The 18576-nt window shown below is 39.2% G+C and overlaps 1 protein-coding gene across 2 annotated transcripts in view; it reads left to right on the top strand.

Moving 5' to 3' along the window:
- PDCD10 (programmed cell death 10) overlaps positions 1-2182 on the top strand; it is a 57544-nt gene extending 55362 nt beyond the window's left edge. For both annotated transcript variants that reach the window (XM_007502254.2, XM_056807350.1), the window contains one exon: positions 1696-2182. In XM_007502254.2, coding sequence (XP_007502316.1) covers positions 1696-1777 — 82 coding nt within the window. In that variant the 3' untranslated portion in view covers positions 1778-2182. The remainder of the gene's footprint in view (positions 1-1695) is intronic.
- Positions 2183-18576: the final 16394 nt, after the last annotated feature.

The raw sequence follows: 18576 nt of genomic DNA, 5'->3' as shown, positions 1-18576 counted from the left end.
GTCAAAGCCCTTTCCATTGTTCAGCAAAGGGTTTCTGTCCTAAAGTAATCTTAAGAAGGGAAGAGAAGGAACCTCCCATGCCAATGGGGTTCCCATTCCAATAGACTATCAGTAAGAAATTTTCCAAGTATGAAATATCCCAATGGTGAAATTTCCAACATTTATAAGTCTAAGGAAATTTGAGGTTTACAGCCCAGCCTCCTTCCACACTGCCTCTAGGCCACGTCGTCCGTGGATTGAGGACGCCAGTACTTAAAGCTGCAGCCGCCTGACACATACTGACTTGTAAAAGTCAGTCCAGGTCGGCAAAACAAACAGGTTCGAAGTCAGGAATGAACACATTGAACTTCACCAGAGATCATTTGGTTGTTCATACCATTTTTGGTATCATTTTTTAATAAAGTGATGAGTTTCTTTATGCTAAATTCAGTAGTATACCTGGACTAGTTTAGCTTAAAGCGATAATGATTTCTGACTCCGTTATTAGCAACTGTGATAGAGGAGGACCCTGAGACATAAGGATCCATTTACAGCCCTGCCTTTGATTATCGAGACTTTTCCAGGGCCCCTGTTGTTGCTGCTGTCCTCATTATTATTCACTGTTAACTTTTTGAAACAAAAATGCAACCGTGGGTTCATTAGGAGGACGTGTTTTTGACTGATCCATCAGTGCCTTAACTGCCCCCCCCCCCAATTAGCTGCAAACTCTATAAAAAGGAAAATAACCGGCTTCGTGGGGGTGGAATTCATTCCATCAGCTTTGTAAGAAGATCATGAGTGAGCCTGCCTGTCCTGGGGCCCTGTTAGAGAGCTAGAAAGGGCTGAAGTTTAAGTTCAATTCTGATCTTTTTGGAAAGCATCTCCTTTTGACTTAGGACAGAATCTGTCTGCCTTCAGGAAGAGCGGTTAGACGCAGATCACAGCCAACTCTCACATTAATGTACTTGGGGTTTTATTTTGTGCCTTTGCTTTTATATGAGCCTTCTCTTCCCCCAGTGACCAAGATGGGCGCCTGTTTCACGTGATGTCACATCTACCTCAAATTGTAGCATCTCCAAGAGGCGGGGGGAGGGGCCATCCTTTGGATCTTATCATTTCAGAAAGCTTATGTGGAAAATGGTTATTACGTGTGCCTGGGATGGGAAAAAAGAGCAAACTCTTTCCCTTATAGATTGTGCTTTGTTTTAGATAAGGTAAAACATTGTATAAAGTGCATACTTTTAAAATTGGCCTTCTCACCCCCATTAATACTGAGAACTGCTTGTGTCTTTCTCTGTTGTGATTTATTTAGGGACCCTTCCCTTTTGTGGGAGGCTGAAATGGAAGGTTATTGGCCAGCTGGCATGAACTTTGCACACATCACATGGTACCTTTGATGCCCAGATTTATAAGAAGTCCAGAGTGGGCGGTTCTCTTCCTTACCTTCTAGTCCCGAAGGTAGCACCCGTCAGTGCCAGCACGCTCTCGGGTTGGGGTCAGCAGAAACATCAGGCGTTGTCAGGCTTTGTCAGTGATGCCCTTCACAAATGACGGTCCGGTGTTATTACACAGGGATAATGGCTTCACTTGGGAAAGGTGGTCGCGTGCATTACCCTCACTTTGCAAACCCTGTTAAAGTTCAGCATTTTGGACTATGCTTGGTTTTGCTGCTTTAAAGCTTTCTAAAATGCTGCTATTTCTGTTCTTTTGTAACAGGGCAATAAATGTGTTCATAAGTGCCAACCGACTAATTCATCAAACCAACTTGATACTTCAGACCTTCAAGACTGTGGCCTGAAAGTTGTATATGTTAAGAGCTGTACGTTTCCGTGGTGGTGTTAAGCTGCTGCCTTTACCTGTAAATTTTAAAGTTTGACTGTATAAATTATCAGTCCCTCCTGAAGGGGCCTAATCCAGGATGTTGAATGGGATTATTGCCATCTTACACCATATTTTTGTAAAACGTAGCTTAATCATAATCTTACACTGAAGATTTTGCATCACTTTTGCTATTATCATTCTTTTAAGAATTATAAGCCAAAAGAATTTACGCCTTAATGTGTCATTATGTAACATTCCTTAAAAGAATTGTAAATATTGGTGTTTGTTTCTGACATTTTAACTTGAAAGCGATATGCTGCAAGATAATGTATTTAACAATATTTGGTGGCAAATATTCAATAAATAGTTTACATCTGTTAAACATTTCTTTACTTGAAAAAAAATATGCGTATAATCAGAAGACCAAGAAGACTTGATGTCTACAGAACTTCTAACAGAAGCTTATTAGCTATTTGTCACATTTTAAAACAAGAAGAGTTCATATATATATATATATGTATATATAGTCCTTAATCCATTTGGGCAAAAAGTAGTTGATGAAATTAGTTTTCACTAATTACTGTATATGAGGTACTAAAATATTTTTCCATTATCTCCAGCCTCTTTCAAGAGACTTATTTGTCCCCTTAAAGTGTGTTCACACTATTTTGTCACTTTCTGAACTCAAGAGATGTAAAGATTTTGACTCTGAGAAATAAGTCTTCTGTCAGGCCAGATCCTAATAAGCTTTGCACACCTTTTCATAAACCCATAGCCCAAACTGGTAATTAATTTAGGAATATACCAATGCGAATTGGTGTGACATTACCATGAGTGTTTGTTTTTACACTCTTTAACTATGTACAGTTTTGTTTCCCAATAGAGAAGTTTTAAGGAAATTATGTATCAAGTGTTCATGTTAAGTAATTTCATTTTCCATTTATGAAAAAAAATAAAAAATAATTCAGAATTTGTTGATCATATATAAAAAGGTTTTAGGTTTTTAAGTAGTTTTCTATCATAAGTTCTTATTACTACTTAAGGAATTCTTTTTTTTTAAAGGGGTCAGAATTTTAGAGATTTGATTAGAATGAATAAAATGTTTATGTAGAGAGAAAGTAAGTGTAAGTTTATGTAAAAGTAGAAAGTCACTGGAAAACATTTTATAGTCCATTAATTTATGACCTTTTTTTATCCATCTTTGTTTCCCCCCTTTGAAATCTTCAGATAATAAAATTAATGAAATCAGCATTCTTTACTATTTATAATGTCATAAATCACAATTCTGGGAAGTAGATGAATGTTACAAGATTTACTCAGTAGACTAAGAGAAAGTCCAAATTAGCAAGTCCATTTCTGGAAGTAGCTCAGCTGCCAACTTTACAGAAGAACTGAAGACCTTCTGTTATACAAATAAGGGGAAAAAAACGACAAAAGACTATCCTTGCCTCTCAAGAAGCTTATAATTGAATGAAGAAAGACAATATGCAAAATGAAGCTTGGGGGTGGGGCAGGAGAATATGGATTTCCCCTCCTAACTTCATATCTTTTTGCTATTATTTTCCACTTGTTCCTTAGTAGCCTCCCCCCCATTCCTACCACTGAAAAAGATACAGTAGTTAAAACCCTGATATTAAGCTTCTGAGTGCCTTAATCCTCTTTCTGAAAAAGTCTGCTGCCTCCAGTCCTTCACCTAACCCTAACAGCCAGATTAACTGATTCCTATATGCCAAAGGATGTGCAAAACTAGGCATGTTGGTTACAAACACAAAAAAATGAAATAATCTCTCTTAAGGAATTCGTGGTTCTAATGAGACAGACAAGGGGTGTGTGTGTGTGTGTTAGTGTAGTCTCCCTGACAAAAGTGGCTAAATGGACTCATCTATACATTTGTGAGAATTAAGAAATCACATATACCCTTGAATCCCATCTTGGCCTCCACTGGATGGGCAGTGGCCAAGCTTTGCGAGATGTCTCTTTCCAGACTCCTCTTTTCTTCTAAGCTATTCACCTGTTCCTATCTGCCTTTTTCTTTCTGGGGTTTTCTGTTCTTTAATCACCTTCACACACAGTTTTCTGCACATTGATAAAATATTTGTTTCGGGAGAAGGAGACTTCATATGCCTTAAAATAGGGCAAACCTCTCAAGCCATAAGATAGAAAAGCAGAAATATGACGGCTCTGATTAATGGGGCTTCAGGATTCTTCCAAGATCCAACAGTTCAGTGGCTTAGGTGAAGCCCAGTGAATTCTCCAAAGCGATAATAAGGGGGCTCAGTATCCGTCTACCTCAAAGGGAGAACCTGGTCTTCCAGGGGGAAATCCTAATGCCTAGTTACCAACCTGATGTCCGTCTTGGTCTTTTGTGCTAGCTCCTTTAGCCCAAGAAACATGCTCACATCAATTGGCTATAAGTAGGAGAGTAGGGGAAGAAAGTGGCCTAGAAAGGCTGCTATTGCTTCCATAGGATATGCTAGAGGGGTACCAGAAAGGGGGGCTCGTGTTGGCCAATCATTTCAGCTTCATTCTTCGGAAGGAGGAGATCCCATTAAGGAATCCCCAAGGATCTGCTCCATTCTCAAGGATGTGTTCCTATGAAGAACAAAGCAGCAGGGACTAGAGAGCTTAAAGGATAGAAGATGAAAATGTCAGCTACCCGTAGGAAATTGGGAAGTGTGCAGTTGCATGGGGGGGGAGGGGGAGTTGCAATGGAGAATGTGTACCTAGAATCAAGAAATCCAAATTCAAATCCCACCTCCTGACCATTGCCAGCTGTGCGAACCCAGAGATGTTACTTAACCTGTTTCCTGAACTGTAAAAGGGCACCTCTTTCCTTGAGTTGTCATAGAGATAAGATGACAATATTTGCAAAGCGATTATAACTTCATTGCAGCAAGAATAAAGGATGTCCCTGCTCCTACACCTTGACTAGGAAGCAGGAAAAAAATAACATGAAAAGACGAGGTTGGAGGATGAAGCCAAGGTCAAATACTGGTAATTCCTGGGAAATATGTGCAAGGAAGAGAAGAGGAGAGATCCTTGGGGCAAAGGTCCTCACTTGTGAGCATCCTCACCTCGCTGTACTGAGCATCTCAGAGCGAAAGGTCAAGAAGACTTGAGTTTGTAGGTCTGATTAGCATTGATCCATTAGAAGGATCTGCTTAGAGGAGAGGAGAAGACTTCATTATGCTTAGGAGTGACTTGAGGGAGAAAGCTTAGAATTAAATACCTGTGAGTTAGGAATGGAATGCCGGAGTTAGGAAAGTGGCAGTATTGATCATTAGACCAGAAGGGATTCTGGAGCCAGCTAGTCCCACTGTCATTCACAGATAAGAAAACTGAAACCTAAGGATCTAATGAGGCAGCTAGGTGGCACAGTGTATATAGCGCTGGCCCCACAGTCAGGAAGACTCATTTTCAAATCTGAATTCAAGTCTGGCCTCAGACACTGGCTTTGTGAACCTGGGCAAGTCACTTGACCCCATTTGCCCCAGTTTCCTCATCTATAAAATGAGTTAGAGAAGGAAATGACAAACTAGTCCAGTATCTTTGCTGGCAAGAAAAAAAAAAACAAAAAACCCAAGTGGGGTCATGAAAAGTTGGAAATGACTGAACAACAAGGACCTTAAGCAACTTGCTCAAGGTTACCCAGCCAGTAAGGGTGAGGATTGAAATTTGAACCCAGATCCTCCAACTAGAGCCAGAGCCCCTTTATTGCACTATGCTACTTCTGAAAGAGTATAAGGTAGATTGAGGAAGATTTTAAACCATCTATATCATAATTCTTTGGAGATAGATTTTCAAGGAAAACAAAAAACAGCAACTAAGTAGACCTTATAAAAAAAAAACAAACAGTGCATGGCTTAATTGTATCCAAAATAACATTCCTGTAGTATCCAAGAGGCAATATTGTGATGGATGCGCCAAGAAGATGAGAGGTGGTTTGGGGGCCAAGCTCCAACCTGTACTAGTTGGGTGATCCTGGGGAAGGTCCTGCTTCTTCCAGCCTCTTGTTCCTCCATGGAGCTAATGCTTTCCCAAGGATGTCAGGCTGGCTGCCACAAAACTCCCCAGTGAAGCCAGAACTCGATTAAAATATAAAAGATATAGTTCAACATAGATAATGGTAATCTGTGGTTTTCTTAGTCAAGGTACTGCCTGTGGGTACCCTATCGGAGACTGACATCACTGCTGCCTACCCAATAAGGGTAGAGAGGAAAGGGCTCTCTGAGCTTCAAAGAATTACTCCAACCATCACAAGTCATGCAGCCTAGGTAATGCCAAATACATTGATATACATTCTCTGACCTGAACCTCACTATAGGCTATGTATATATATATATATATATATATATATATATATATATATATATATATATATATCCTCTGTGAGGATATGTCCTTTCATCCATCCCCTCCATCCATCCATCCATCCATCCATCCATCCATCCATCTATCCATCTATCCAACCATTCATACATACATACATACATACATACATACATACATTCATCCATCCATCCATCCATCCATCCATCCATCCATCCATCCATCCATCCATCTATCCATCTATCCAACCATTCATCCATCCATCCATCCATCCATCTATCCAACCATTCATCCATCCATCCATCCATCTATCCAACTATCCATTCATCCATCCATCCATCCCTTCAATCAATCAATCAATGGATCAACCATTTTTCAAGGACCTGCTGTGTGTCAAGCACTGTGCTGGATGCTACAGATACAAAGATCAAAGTAAAAAGGCACCACCCTCAAGAAGATTGCATTCTGACAGAGGAGACAATAGAGATAGTCTGGCAGATGCTAGATAGATAGATTTATAGATGATTGACAGACAAGAGCCAAGAAGATAGATGATAAACTATTAGACTGTCAGTTGATAAGTAAGAGAGATGATAGGCTATAGGACAGATGGTTAAGATAAATATGTAGCTTATTAAATAATTGATAGATGATGGGCAAAAAGGATTGCTGGATGATAAATAAATTGTAGATAAGATAGATGATAGGAAGAGATAGGGTAGATATTAAAATAGACAAGGGGTAGATGATAGACAAATGATAAAAATATAGGATCGATGATAGGCAATTGAAGGCATATAAAAGAATAAATGCAAATCATTTGGAGCAAGGGCACTAGCACTTGTGAGACCAGGAAAGGCTTCGTGGAGGAGTCCTGAGGCTTTGCTTAAAGGAAGGAGGTGTAAGGGGTCTGCATCCAGGTACCATGTTGAACTGTGATAAGAGTATAAGGAGGGGAGAGCAGGAGGGCATCAGAAGCAGTCAAGCAGGTTGGCTGAATCACAGAATGCAAGAGGATGCATGATCTCCATTGAGGCCAGAAAGGTAGATTGGGGTCAGTTGGTAGAGGACTTTGAAAATTAAGCAGAGGAGTCTCAATTATCCTAGAAGCTTAGGAAACCCCTGAAGTTTGTTCAATGGGAGAGGAGAGGCATGGTCACATATTTCCTTAATAAAATTACCCTAAAGGCTGAATAGAAACTGGATTTGGAGGAGTGAGAAATTAGAGGCAGCCCAAATTGCATTTCATACATTATCTCATTGGAGTCTTATAGCACCAAGAGAGAGGTCTTGCAGATACTATTCCTATTATACAAATGTGGAAACTGAGGCCTAATAAGAGGAAGTAACTCATCCATTGATTGTCACACAAATAGTACATTTCAGAGGGAAAACTTAGTTAAGATTTTTCCCTGGGACAGTTCGTGGCAGTATAAAGAACACAAGATTTGGAGTATGACAGGACCTGAGTTCAGATTCTGACTGCGATATTAACTAGCTCTGTGACTTTGAAGGTTTATCACTTAATTTCTTCAGTCCTTGGGTTCTCCTTTTATAAAAAGAAAAGGTTGGATTCAATGAGCTCTAGCGTTCCTTCCATGGGCAGCTTGATAAATTCAGTGGCTAGAGCCCTAAGTCTAGAATCAGGAGGACCTGTATTCAAATATAGCCTCAGACACTTACTAGCTGTGTGACCCTGGGCAAGTTACTTCACCCTGCCTCAGTTTCCTCATCTGTAAAGTGAGTTAGATAAGGAAATGGTAAACTATTCCAGTATCTCTGCCAAGAAAATCCCAAAAGGGGCCACAAAGAGTCATTCACAGCTGAAAACATTAAACAACACCAAAGGTCCCTTCTAGTTCTAAATAGATGGATGATTCTTGATTTATTCTTGAATGTTCTCCCTGACATACCAAATACATGTGTGATCTGGAAGGCTAACTCCTTCATCTCCCTAGGAGTCAGTTTAGTCAGTGGTCAAACAGAGTCAAACAGAGCTTTTAATCTGTGATTGAATGGCTCCAGAGTCAGCACTCTACCCACAATTCCCAATTTTCCCCCATAGACGAAAGAAATTGAGGAGAAAACTTTTCACAAGATCCAGAAAGAGGTCAAACAGAGCTTTTAATCTGTGATTGAATGGCTCCAGAGTCAGCACTCTACCCACAATTCCCAATTTTTCCCTCATAGATGAAAGAAATAGAGGAGAAAAATTTTTACAAGTAAGGATCCAGAAAGAGGTACAAGCTAGAGAAAATTAGCAGGATGGACCATCTTACCTGGGAGCAGCTTCTTAGGCAGTCACCTGAGTGAGAATACTTTTCCACATGAAGTTGACAGCCCAAGGATGGGGATGGAGGGTCCTCAAAAATATTCTGGAATCAGTATAAATGACTTCAAGATGGTTCCAGAAAAAAACGAAACAAGGGAAAAGGGTTGTTGTTGTTGTTGGGCTTTTCCCCCCTTAAGCACAAAAACACAGCAGGGCTCAGAGGAATATTTTAAGCACCATTACTTCAGAAATGTGCTAAATGTTTCACTCAGCATGAAATAATTAGGAGATATTTTGATTTTCATTATGAAAAAATAAGAGAGAGAAAAATAAAACTAAACGGGGAAGCAAACGGCTCTTCAGGAAGAATGACGTTCCACCAGGCACCTCGCCTCTGAAGTTATAAATAATGGACAGGAAAGCTCTCGATAAATGCCAGTCACTGGAATGTGAGGAATGAAGAGAAAGCCCAGAAAGGACACGCTAATTGGACTCCAATTTCTGTGAACAGAGAATAAGTAAGCAACAGAAATGGTCTTGCCGCAGCCTTTGAGGACAAAATCATTTTTCACCCATTTCCTTTGATGATCTTTTGTCCCTTCCCTCTGCCTACTGCTTAGCCTTCTCCATTTGCTGCCAAACTTTGCTCAGAACGTGTTTTGAAAAGTTGGTTTCTGTTATGTGGCGTCGTGTTTCCATCATCGCTTTGAAACTTTGACATTCACATGCCCAGCAAAGGGCTAAGCTTCAGGAAATTTCCATCAAGGTCACCAAGAAAAATTGTCACCATTCTCTTGGCTAAAATACCATGAAACAGCAGCCCTTGATGAAAAATCAACTGCCGAGCGAGGCTACATCGATATAGAATCTCTGTTCAGTTTTGGTTCTGTGTGTACTTTGGCCATTATTTTATTGGTGATAGAGGCAACCTGGAACACAGGACAGAGCACTCAACTTAGAATCAAGGAGACCTGAGTTTGAATGCTGCTGAAGAAAATGACTGGGCAAAATCACTTTGATTCTCAAAGTGTCCTGTTCCTCCTCTCCAAAATGAAGGGATTGGGTTGGATGGCCCCAATGGTTCTTTCAAGCTCTAAATGCATGATTTCATGATTGCTGATTCAGACCTATGATCGATAATCCCATTTCCTTGCATGGGGCAGGCACGCCAATTCCTACTGAACTGAAGCTTCTGGAAGGAGATGGAATTGGGGCAAGAGAAGCTATATGCAAGAATAATGCTTATTTACTCTGGGGAGGAAAGGACACTGGTTTGGATGTCAGAGGACTCTGCCTCTCATACTCAGGCTCTGGTTCTGGCCGTAACTTCCCTTTCTCATCTGTTCAATGAAAGGGTTCAAGGGATGTCCTGAGATCATTTCTATCTCTAAATCTTAAGTTTATTTCCAAGATCTGAAGGATGTAAAATACCATTTAAAAGCACTATGTAAATGCAGAATCATAAATTCAGAAATGGAACAGAGATTGGAAGTCAGCTAGACAAATACCTCATTTTGCAGACAAGGAAAAGGGCTCAGAGAATATAAGTGACTTGCTCAAGGACACTCAGCAGATGGCAGAGCAAGAATATGACTAGCTGTGGAACCCTAGGCAAATCACTTAACCTCATTTTGCCTCTGTTTCCTTAAGTGTAAAATGGAAGGAATAACAGCTCCCGGCTTCCCAGGGTTATTGTATCAACTGAGGTAATATTTTAAGTGCTTATTGGTACTTACTAGGCTTTCTATAATTATTATTCTTGGGTAGGAAAATGGCACACTGGAAAGAGAACTATTTTTTTAGTCAAAAAAACTTGAATTCAAGGCCCAGTCCTGATATATACTGGTTAGATGTTACTTTGTGTGAGTGACTTAATTTTCTAGTGCTCCAGGTAACTTTTATAAGATAAAAATTCATCAATGTTTTTCTATTGCTTACCTTTCTTCAATCTCCCTTCCTGTATTCTGAGGTCATCCCCTATAACAAATAATATTTTTGGGGAAAAACAGGAAGAGAAGAAAAAAATTTAGCAAAGCCAATCTCTCCGTGGAAAAATATGAAAACAAAATGGTGCATAGCTATGGACCTCCCACTTATGCAGAGGTAGGACTGGTTGTCTTCTTATAGTTCCTTTAAGACCCTGCTTGCTGGATCTTTGAAGTTTTACAACACTGCTTGTTCTTACCATTTGCATTGTGATAGTCATCATGTACATGATTTTCTTGATCTTTGTTTTTTTTTTTTTTGCATCAGTTCATCAAAGTCTTCCAGGCTTCTCTGTCTTCATCTAATTTGTAGTTTCTTGCTGCACATGGAAGGGCAGTTAGGTGGTGTGGTGGATAGGGTTCAAATCTGGACTCATCAACTTAGTGGCTGTGTGTCCCTGGGCAAGTCTCTTAACAATGTTTGCCTTAGTTTCTTCATTTGTGAAATGAGATGGAGAAGGAAATGGCAAATGACTCCAGTGTCTTTGCCAAGAAAATCCCAAAAGAGGTCCTGAAGAGTCAAACATGACTGTAACAACATCAGTGCATGGAACTCAAAAATTTTAACTATTTCCCAATCAAAGGATATCTTTATTTCTAGTTCTTTTGCTATAGCAAAAGTGCTATCATAAATAATTTGGTGTATATGAGGACTTCTTATTGCTGACCACCTTGGAATCTCTAGATCAAAGAAACTGATATTTTCTTCACTCTTTTTGAATAATTCCAAGATGTTTTCCAAAATGATTGGACTATTTCATTGATGCACTAATGTGCCAATTTTGTTGTTGTTGTACAGTCATTTCAGTCATGTCCCTCTCTTTATGACCCCATTTTTCTTGGGTTTTCTTGGCAAAGATATTGGACTGGTTTGCCATTTCCTTCTCCAACTCATTTTACATATAAGGAAACTGAGTCAAATGAGGCTAAATGACTTGTCCAGGGTGACACAGTCTGTAAGTATCTGAGATTGTATTACATTCAGGGCTTCCTGACTCCAGGCATGTCATTCTCTTCCATGTGCTTATCCTCCAACAAATACTGTTCCCATCTCTTGTCATCTTTATCAGAAAATCTTTAAGAAAATGACCCAACCTTCAAAGAAAAATGAAATGCCAAGTTATGTTTTAATTTATTTAGAATCTCATTTTAAATCTTGATTTTTTTCAGTATATGTTTAGTTGCATGTGTTCATAGGAAGCAAATGCCAAATTGAACCAGTGGAAAGAATTTTCTCACTGGATATCCCCTTTGCCAGTGAAATCCCAGCTTTGGTTTCCTCCTCCAGATTGTTCCTAACCCCCATCACACACCCCCAAAACATTTGCTGGCCATTTGAGAGGCAGACTGGTATGGTTTGGGACCTGGAATTGGGAAAACTTAGATTGAAGTCCCTCTTGATGCTTTCTATCTTCATGACCATGAGCAAATAACAATTTCTAAACCTCAGTTTGCTCATCGATCATAGGGAGGAAACAGAATTTGTAGTAACCACTTAGCAATGCTGTAAGGAACAGATGAGAAACTGTTAAGAGCTCTAAAGCAGTATATAAATGCCAATTATTCCGTTCCCATTATTTCCCTTTCTGTATTGTGCTGCCTCTCCACTAAGATGCTCTCCCACACCTCTCTTGGGCATGAATTCACCCTCCTACAATCCACACTGTATAGGAACAGCCTTGGCATGTCCTGAGAATGAGTTTAAAGCTCGTATAAAAGGAGCCTCATTTTTTCCTGCCTAGCGTAGGAGATCAATCTGGAAAAATTACAAAACCAAAACACGTTCAGTAAATTAAAAACTGCTTCTCCCAGCAGCCTTTGGTCAGGGCAACGAGTACGACATCTCCATCTCTGTTTTGGTTTTTGTAAAGACACCTTCTCCATGAGTGCCCTTGCGCCATTTTGATTTAGTGGTGCACTTTAGATATTAATTCTGTCACAGCTGCTCCCACTGTGGGGAGAGGGGGAAGTCACCAACCTTCAGGGCTTTCATCCTGGCTCCTGTTGCTACCATCAGATCTCCTCCTCGGAGAAATATTTATCTGGGCAGTGTTCGTTTGGCATATGGAAGCCTGTAATCTCTTAAATTGTCTTGTGCCTCATAATTTAGATTTAACAGTTTTTCTTTGCATCTTTTATTCAAAAGGTATTTGGTAAGTCCCTACTGTGTGTCAGAAACTGTATGTACTAGATACTGAGGATATGAAGGCAAAAAGTTAAATAATCCCTGCCCTCAAGGAGCTGGGGATGGAGGGTGGGAACTATACGTGTGGTTGGAGGATCAAACCATCATAGCTCTGGGTTCAAAGGAACCTGGGAGGTCATCTTGTCCAGCCCTTTCATTATACAGTAGAGAAAACTGAAGCCCAGGGAGAACAAGTCACTTTCCTAAGATCACCCAGGTACTAAGCGCCAAAGATGGGATAAGTATAAGATATTGGAGACATCATGAACAGTTTTGCACTGGAGTATAATGGGAGTTTCCCAGCCTGGGTTCCTTGTGCCCATGGTGAATCTCACCTAGCATCACCCATACTAGAGGACACGTTAAATAAAATGAGTAGCAAAAATGAAATGAAAAGAAATTTATTTTAGTGAGTTAAGAAAGACTACTTGCACTGGTATCAACTTTACCTCTCTAGCATACAAATTGGGTTTATATAGCTACATGGTTAAAGTGCTGGACCTGAAATAAGGAAGAACTAAGTTCAAATTTGGCCTAGACCATTTACTCATTGTGTGACCCTGGGTAGGATTCTTAACTCCCTTGGCCTCAGTTTCCTCATCTGTAAAATGAGCTGGGAAAGAAAATGGCAAACCAATCCAGTCTCTCTGCCAATAAGTCCCCAAATGGGGCCATGAAGAGTGACACATGACTGAAACAATGCTCCAAGGACACCAAGGCATGTTTAAAGAATACCCCTGGGGGGTAGCTGGGTAGCTCAATGGGTTGAGAGTCAGTCCTAGAGATGGGCGGTCCTAGGTTCAAATCTGGCCTCAGACACTTCCCAGCTGTGTGACCCTGGGCAAATCACTTAACCCCATTGCCTAGCCCTTACCACTCTTCTGCCTTGGAGCCAATACACAGTATTGACTCCAAGACAGAAAGTAAGGGTTAAAAAAATAAAGAAAGAAAGAATGCCCCTGATTAGAGCTATTCCAGGACAGAGAAGAAATAGAAGGGAGGAAAAATGTGAAAGTGTCTACAATGTCAGGAATTGATGACTTTCATGTTTGTTCCTGTTGGCAAAAGACATTTCTGTGCATTTAGTAATCTCTAAGAGAGTAGAAGGAGCCTCTTTAAAAATAGTCAGTCTGTTGTTGCCAATAAGGAAGAGAATACAGTAAGGCCTGAGGGGCTAGATTGCTATGGCCCCATAGCTCTGTTACCTTGGCCTCAGAGGTTTCTTTATCTGGGGGGCAATTTTCCTCAAACTCGTAGTATTCATGTTCATCTTCCCTCCTCCAAAGAGATGGTACCGGAGTGGAGCCTTGAAAGGATATAAGGATTCTGAGAGAGAGAGCAGTGAAGAGGGAGCGAATGTTCAACATCACCTGTGCAAAGGCATGGAGTGGGGGAATGAAGGGCTGAATTGGAGGAACAGTAAGTATATACCCCAATTTGGCTTGAACACCAGGGAAATATGTAGAATGGGGAGTCATACAAACTAAATCTCAACATAATCTGGCTGTACTGAGACTATAAAAAGCTTTAAATGCCAACTGGAGGAAGATTTCTCCATCCTTCAAAAGAATTTCTTAAGAGACATGAGCTCACAAGACATCTGGGATTAGAGAGATAGGGCAAAGAGGGAGCAAAGGCAGCAGGGAAACGTCCCACTTCCTGTACAATTTGGCTCATGATGCTTTCAAGAACCCGTCTTCAACCTCTACAACCTCTATGGCACTGTTTTCATTCTTCATTTGATAAAAGAAACAAGAACAAAAAGCTATTGAATTATGTGACTTTAGGCAAGTCATTGAACCCCCATCACCCACATTCCCTTGTCTGGAAATTTGGTTTAATAATCATATTTGTTTCATAGGTAGTGGGGGGATTCATGAGATGAGATGTGTAAAGTAAACCTTCATGAATTACAGAAAACCTTTAAGTATATAATTATATATATATATAATTAATAAATATAATATATATAAATATATATAATATATGTTATATATAATATATTATATATATATTATATATATAAATATATATAATATATATATAAATATATATAAAAATATATAAAATATAATATATATAAATATAAATATATAAATAAAATATAATATATAAAATAAAATAATAAAATATAATTATTGGATATACTTTGCTATCTTTGAAAAATCTTAAGTTTAACAAGCACATTGTAATGTAGTGACCAAAAGTCTGTTTCAGAATTTAGTTGATTTGAATTCGTGTCTTTTATTTCCCACGAGAGGTGAAAGAGAATCAAAATGGAAAAATGTATCATTCACTCTACTTTCTAAGATGCAATGCTCATATTTTGACCCTACCCATCAATTAGTGCAAAAGTTTTTTGCTGAAATCCATCCAGTCCACTTCCATCTCCTTGTGGCAATCAGTTGTCCTTACAAACTCATTAGGACATATTATATTTTTTTATTTTCTTAATAGCTGAAACTGCATCTGGACAACTCCCCAACACGTTAGAAAAGCATTTCCAAAACCGTTAAGGATTTTTTTGTAGGTGACACAGTTACATTGCTCACCAATATGCCAAGGCACTGTGTGGATTTAGAGTGAGAGTAGTCATTAGCAATAGTGTAGAGAAATCCATATTTCAAATAATCTTGAAAATATGGGCATTTTTGGTCGATTTCTTGTCATATCGTATCAGCTCATAATTTTTAAAAAACTTCATAATTAGTTATTCTTGACGCATGAAAATCTCATGTTAGGAGTAAGAGAAATGCCAACTTCTCTATCATTTTTGTGTTTCCTTGGGCTCACATTATTAGCATTGTCTTCAATGGAATGATTTCTATGTAGGTGTCTTGTTAAAGCATTTGCCCCTTTTTTGAGGGATAGTTCACTAATTACAATTCGCTATAACATTAATATTTATGTGACAGTTTTAAGATTCAGAAAATGCCTTATATGTGTTGACAGATCTTCCCCATTTTACAGATGAAGAAACTGAGGAAACCAAGGGAAAGTTGTGACTGACTAACCATCCCCTGTCCCTTCATGTGGCCTGGACCTGATGCCTCTCACCATCCTGATTACTTCCTTCTGGCCATACCAAAGGTCTTTATTCTCTTCCAGAATAGTCTGATAACTCCTTGTATCTTGAGATAGGAAAGAGGTATTACCTGGACAAGGCATTTAATCCTCTCTGCCTCAGCTTCCTCAACTATAAAATAAGCTGGAAAAGGAAATGGCCAGATACTCCAACATCTCCGCCAAGAAAACCCCAAATGGGGTCGGGAAGAGTCAGACAGGACTGAACAACTGTGCAATAAGAAACGACTAGATTTGCAATTTCATTAGTATAAGGAACTCCCACTTGACAAAACTCCCTCTACTAATGTGTCATGTCAACTGTTAATCAGCCTATCAACAAATATTTATTAAGCACCTATGAACTAGGCTACTGTAATATTGTATTGTAATAATTCATTGTAATATTTATTGTATTATTGTTTTAATTGTAATAATTAAAATTTCTAAGAGACCAGCTTCTAGGGAAGAAAATCAATTTATTGATTAGTCTAGCATTAACTAATAAATTAATGGGTCATGGATCTCTCCCATTGATCAAAGTCCCCGAAGGCACCTCACCTAGATCCATAAGTAGACAATTTAGGGAGCTCATTATTCAGTCCCTCCCTTGGACATCCCAAGACATCTGCAATTGCTAAATAGCCTAAGTATAATTCAATATATTAAACATAAATTGCCTCACTATGCTAGATGGTGGAAACATAAGTATAAAGAATGACACAAGGGCAAATACACATATATAAATATTAAATACATAAATACAAATTTTCAACCAGAAAGTGGTTAAATACAAGGTAGTTTGGGAGGGAGGGCACACATTCTTGGAGGAAAACAGGATGGGAGCAAGTATTAAGTGTCTACTATGTTCTAAGGACTTCACAATTATGATTTCACTTTCAATAAAGAAAGGCTTCATGGAGAACCTAACATGAGTTGAGTCTTGAAGGGCTGACTAGACTCTATGAGGAAGAGGAAAGGAGGGAGTGCATTTCAGGGATGGTGGATGGCCAATGCGATGGCATGGGGATGGGAGATGGGGCTAGATAGACTATTTTGTCAAGATTGTAGAGTGTAGGAGCAGAAGAAATGTCCAATGAAGGCGGAAAGGGATATTGGTACTGGGTGACATAGGGCTGTAAAAGCTGAACAGAGGACTTTCTGTTTTATCCTAGAGTTAACAGGATACCACTAGAGTTGGTTAACTAGAGAGGAGAATCACATGGGCAGATCTGCACTAAAGGAAAAGCATTCTGACAGGAGTCAAAAAGATTAATTAGACTGTTAAATAATTTAAGTGAGGAAGGATGAAGGTCTTAAATAAGATGAGAGCTGTCTGAAAGACAGGATGAGATGCAAAAATGCTATCAAAATATAAAAGTGGCAAAAATTATAATAATAAATTGACATTGTAATATTTATTTGTATTAATTGTAATAATTAAAACTTCTAAGAGACTAGCTTCTTGGTAAGAGGATCAATTTATTGATTAGTCTAGCATTAACCAATAAATTAATTGGTCACGGATCTCTCCCAGTGATCAAAGTCCCTGAAGGCCCCTCACATAGATCCATAAATAGACACTTTAGGGAGCTCATTATTCAGTCCCTCCCTTGGACATCCCAAGATATCTGCAATTGCTAAATAGCCTAAGTATAATTCAATATATTAAACCTAAATTGCAACTGACTGGATATTTGGGTAATGGAAAATGAAGAAGCAAAGGTGATGCCTAATCCTAACCTGAGACCTTGGAAGGAGAGTGATGCCTTCACCAGATATAAGAATGTTTGCAAAAGAGGACATTTTAGAGAGAAAGAAGAATTTGGTCTTAGATATTTAGTTGAGTTCAAGATGTCTCCAGACATCCAGTTTGAAATATCCATTAGGCAGCTGTAATGTGGGAAGGACTGAGGCTGGCTGTATAGACCTGTGTCATCTACATAGAGATAACATGGGAAATTATGAGGTTATCTAGAGAGAGAAATGGATACCTTAATGGCACAGTGGTTCTATTGCCAGACCCGGAATCAGGAAGACTCTTCTTGAGTTCAAATCTTGTCTGAGAAACTTATCAGCTATGTGGTCCTGAGCAAGTCACTTACTTTGCCTCAGTTTCCTCATGTGTAAAATGAAACGGAGATGAAGATAGTAAACCACTCTAGTACCTTTGTCAAGAAAACTCCAAATGTGGTCAGGAAGAGCTAGACACCGCAAAAACAGCTGAATAACAGAGAAAAATTAGAGATGGAGTAGAGAAGACAACCAAGACAGAATACCCTCAGTTAAGGGATGTTATATAGATGATGAACCAGGAGAGGAGAATGAGAAAAAGTAGTCAGAGGTAGGAGGAGTCCTCTCCTTACCAGAAGAGAGTAATAAAACCCCAGAGAGGGAAAAATAGGCAGGAAGAGGAAGACTTGTGACAGGACTGAGATGATCAAAGAAGATATGGAACAACTTTTCAGAGTGAGATAGAAAATCAGTTAGAGAGGAGTGTCACTGCCTTGATTGATTGAGAGTCCAAATGAAATTTTATTGTTGTTTGGTTATTTTTTCAATCATGTCTGATTCTCCATGACCCTGTTCTGGGATTTTCTTGGTAAAGAAAGTGATTTGCCATTTCCTTCTCCAGGTCATTTTACACATGAGGAAACTAAGGCAAACAGGGTTAAATGACTTTTTCAGGGTAACAGCTGGTAAGTGTCTGAGGCTGAATTTGAACTCAGGAAATTGAGTCTTCCTGACTCCAAGTCCAGTGTTCTATCCACTACAACACCTAGCTGCCTCTGCAACTAGATCAGATCATCTAAATCTGCAATGTTCTAGACAACATCATTGTGAGATTTCCTCTAACTACTTTTAGTGCCTAAAAGTAGGAATGGAAAAGACAGAGGGTGAGAGGTCTTGGAAGAGAAGAGGATCTTAAGGGATTAGAGACC

The sequence above is a fragment of the Monodelphis domestica genome, chromosome 8 (assembly GCF_027887165.1).
Source record: "Monodelphis domestica isolate mMonDom1 chromosome 8, mMonDom1.pri, whole genome shotgun sequence".
In the NCBI taxonomy this organism is placed as follows: domain Eukaryota; kingdom Metazoa; phylum Chordata; class Mammalia; order Didelphimorphia; family Didelphidae; genus Monodelphis; species Monodelphis domestica.
This window is presented reverse-complemented; position numbering and strand designations above follow the sequence as displayed.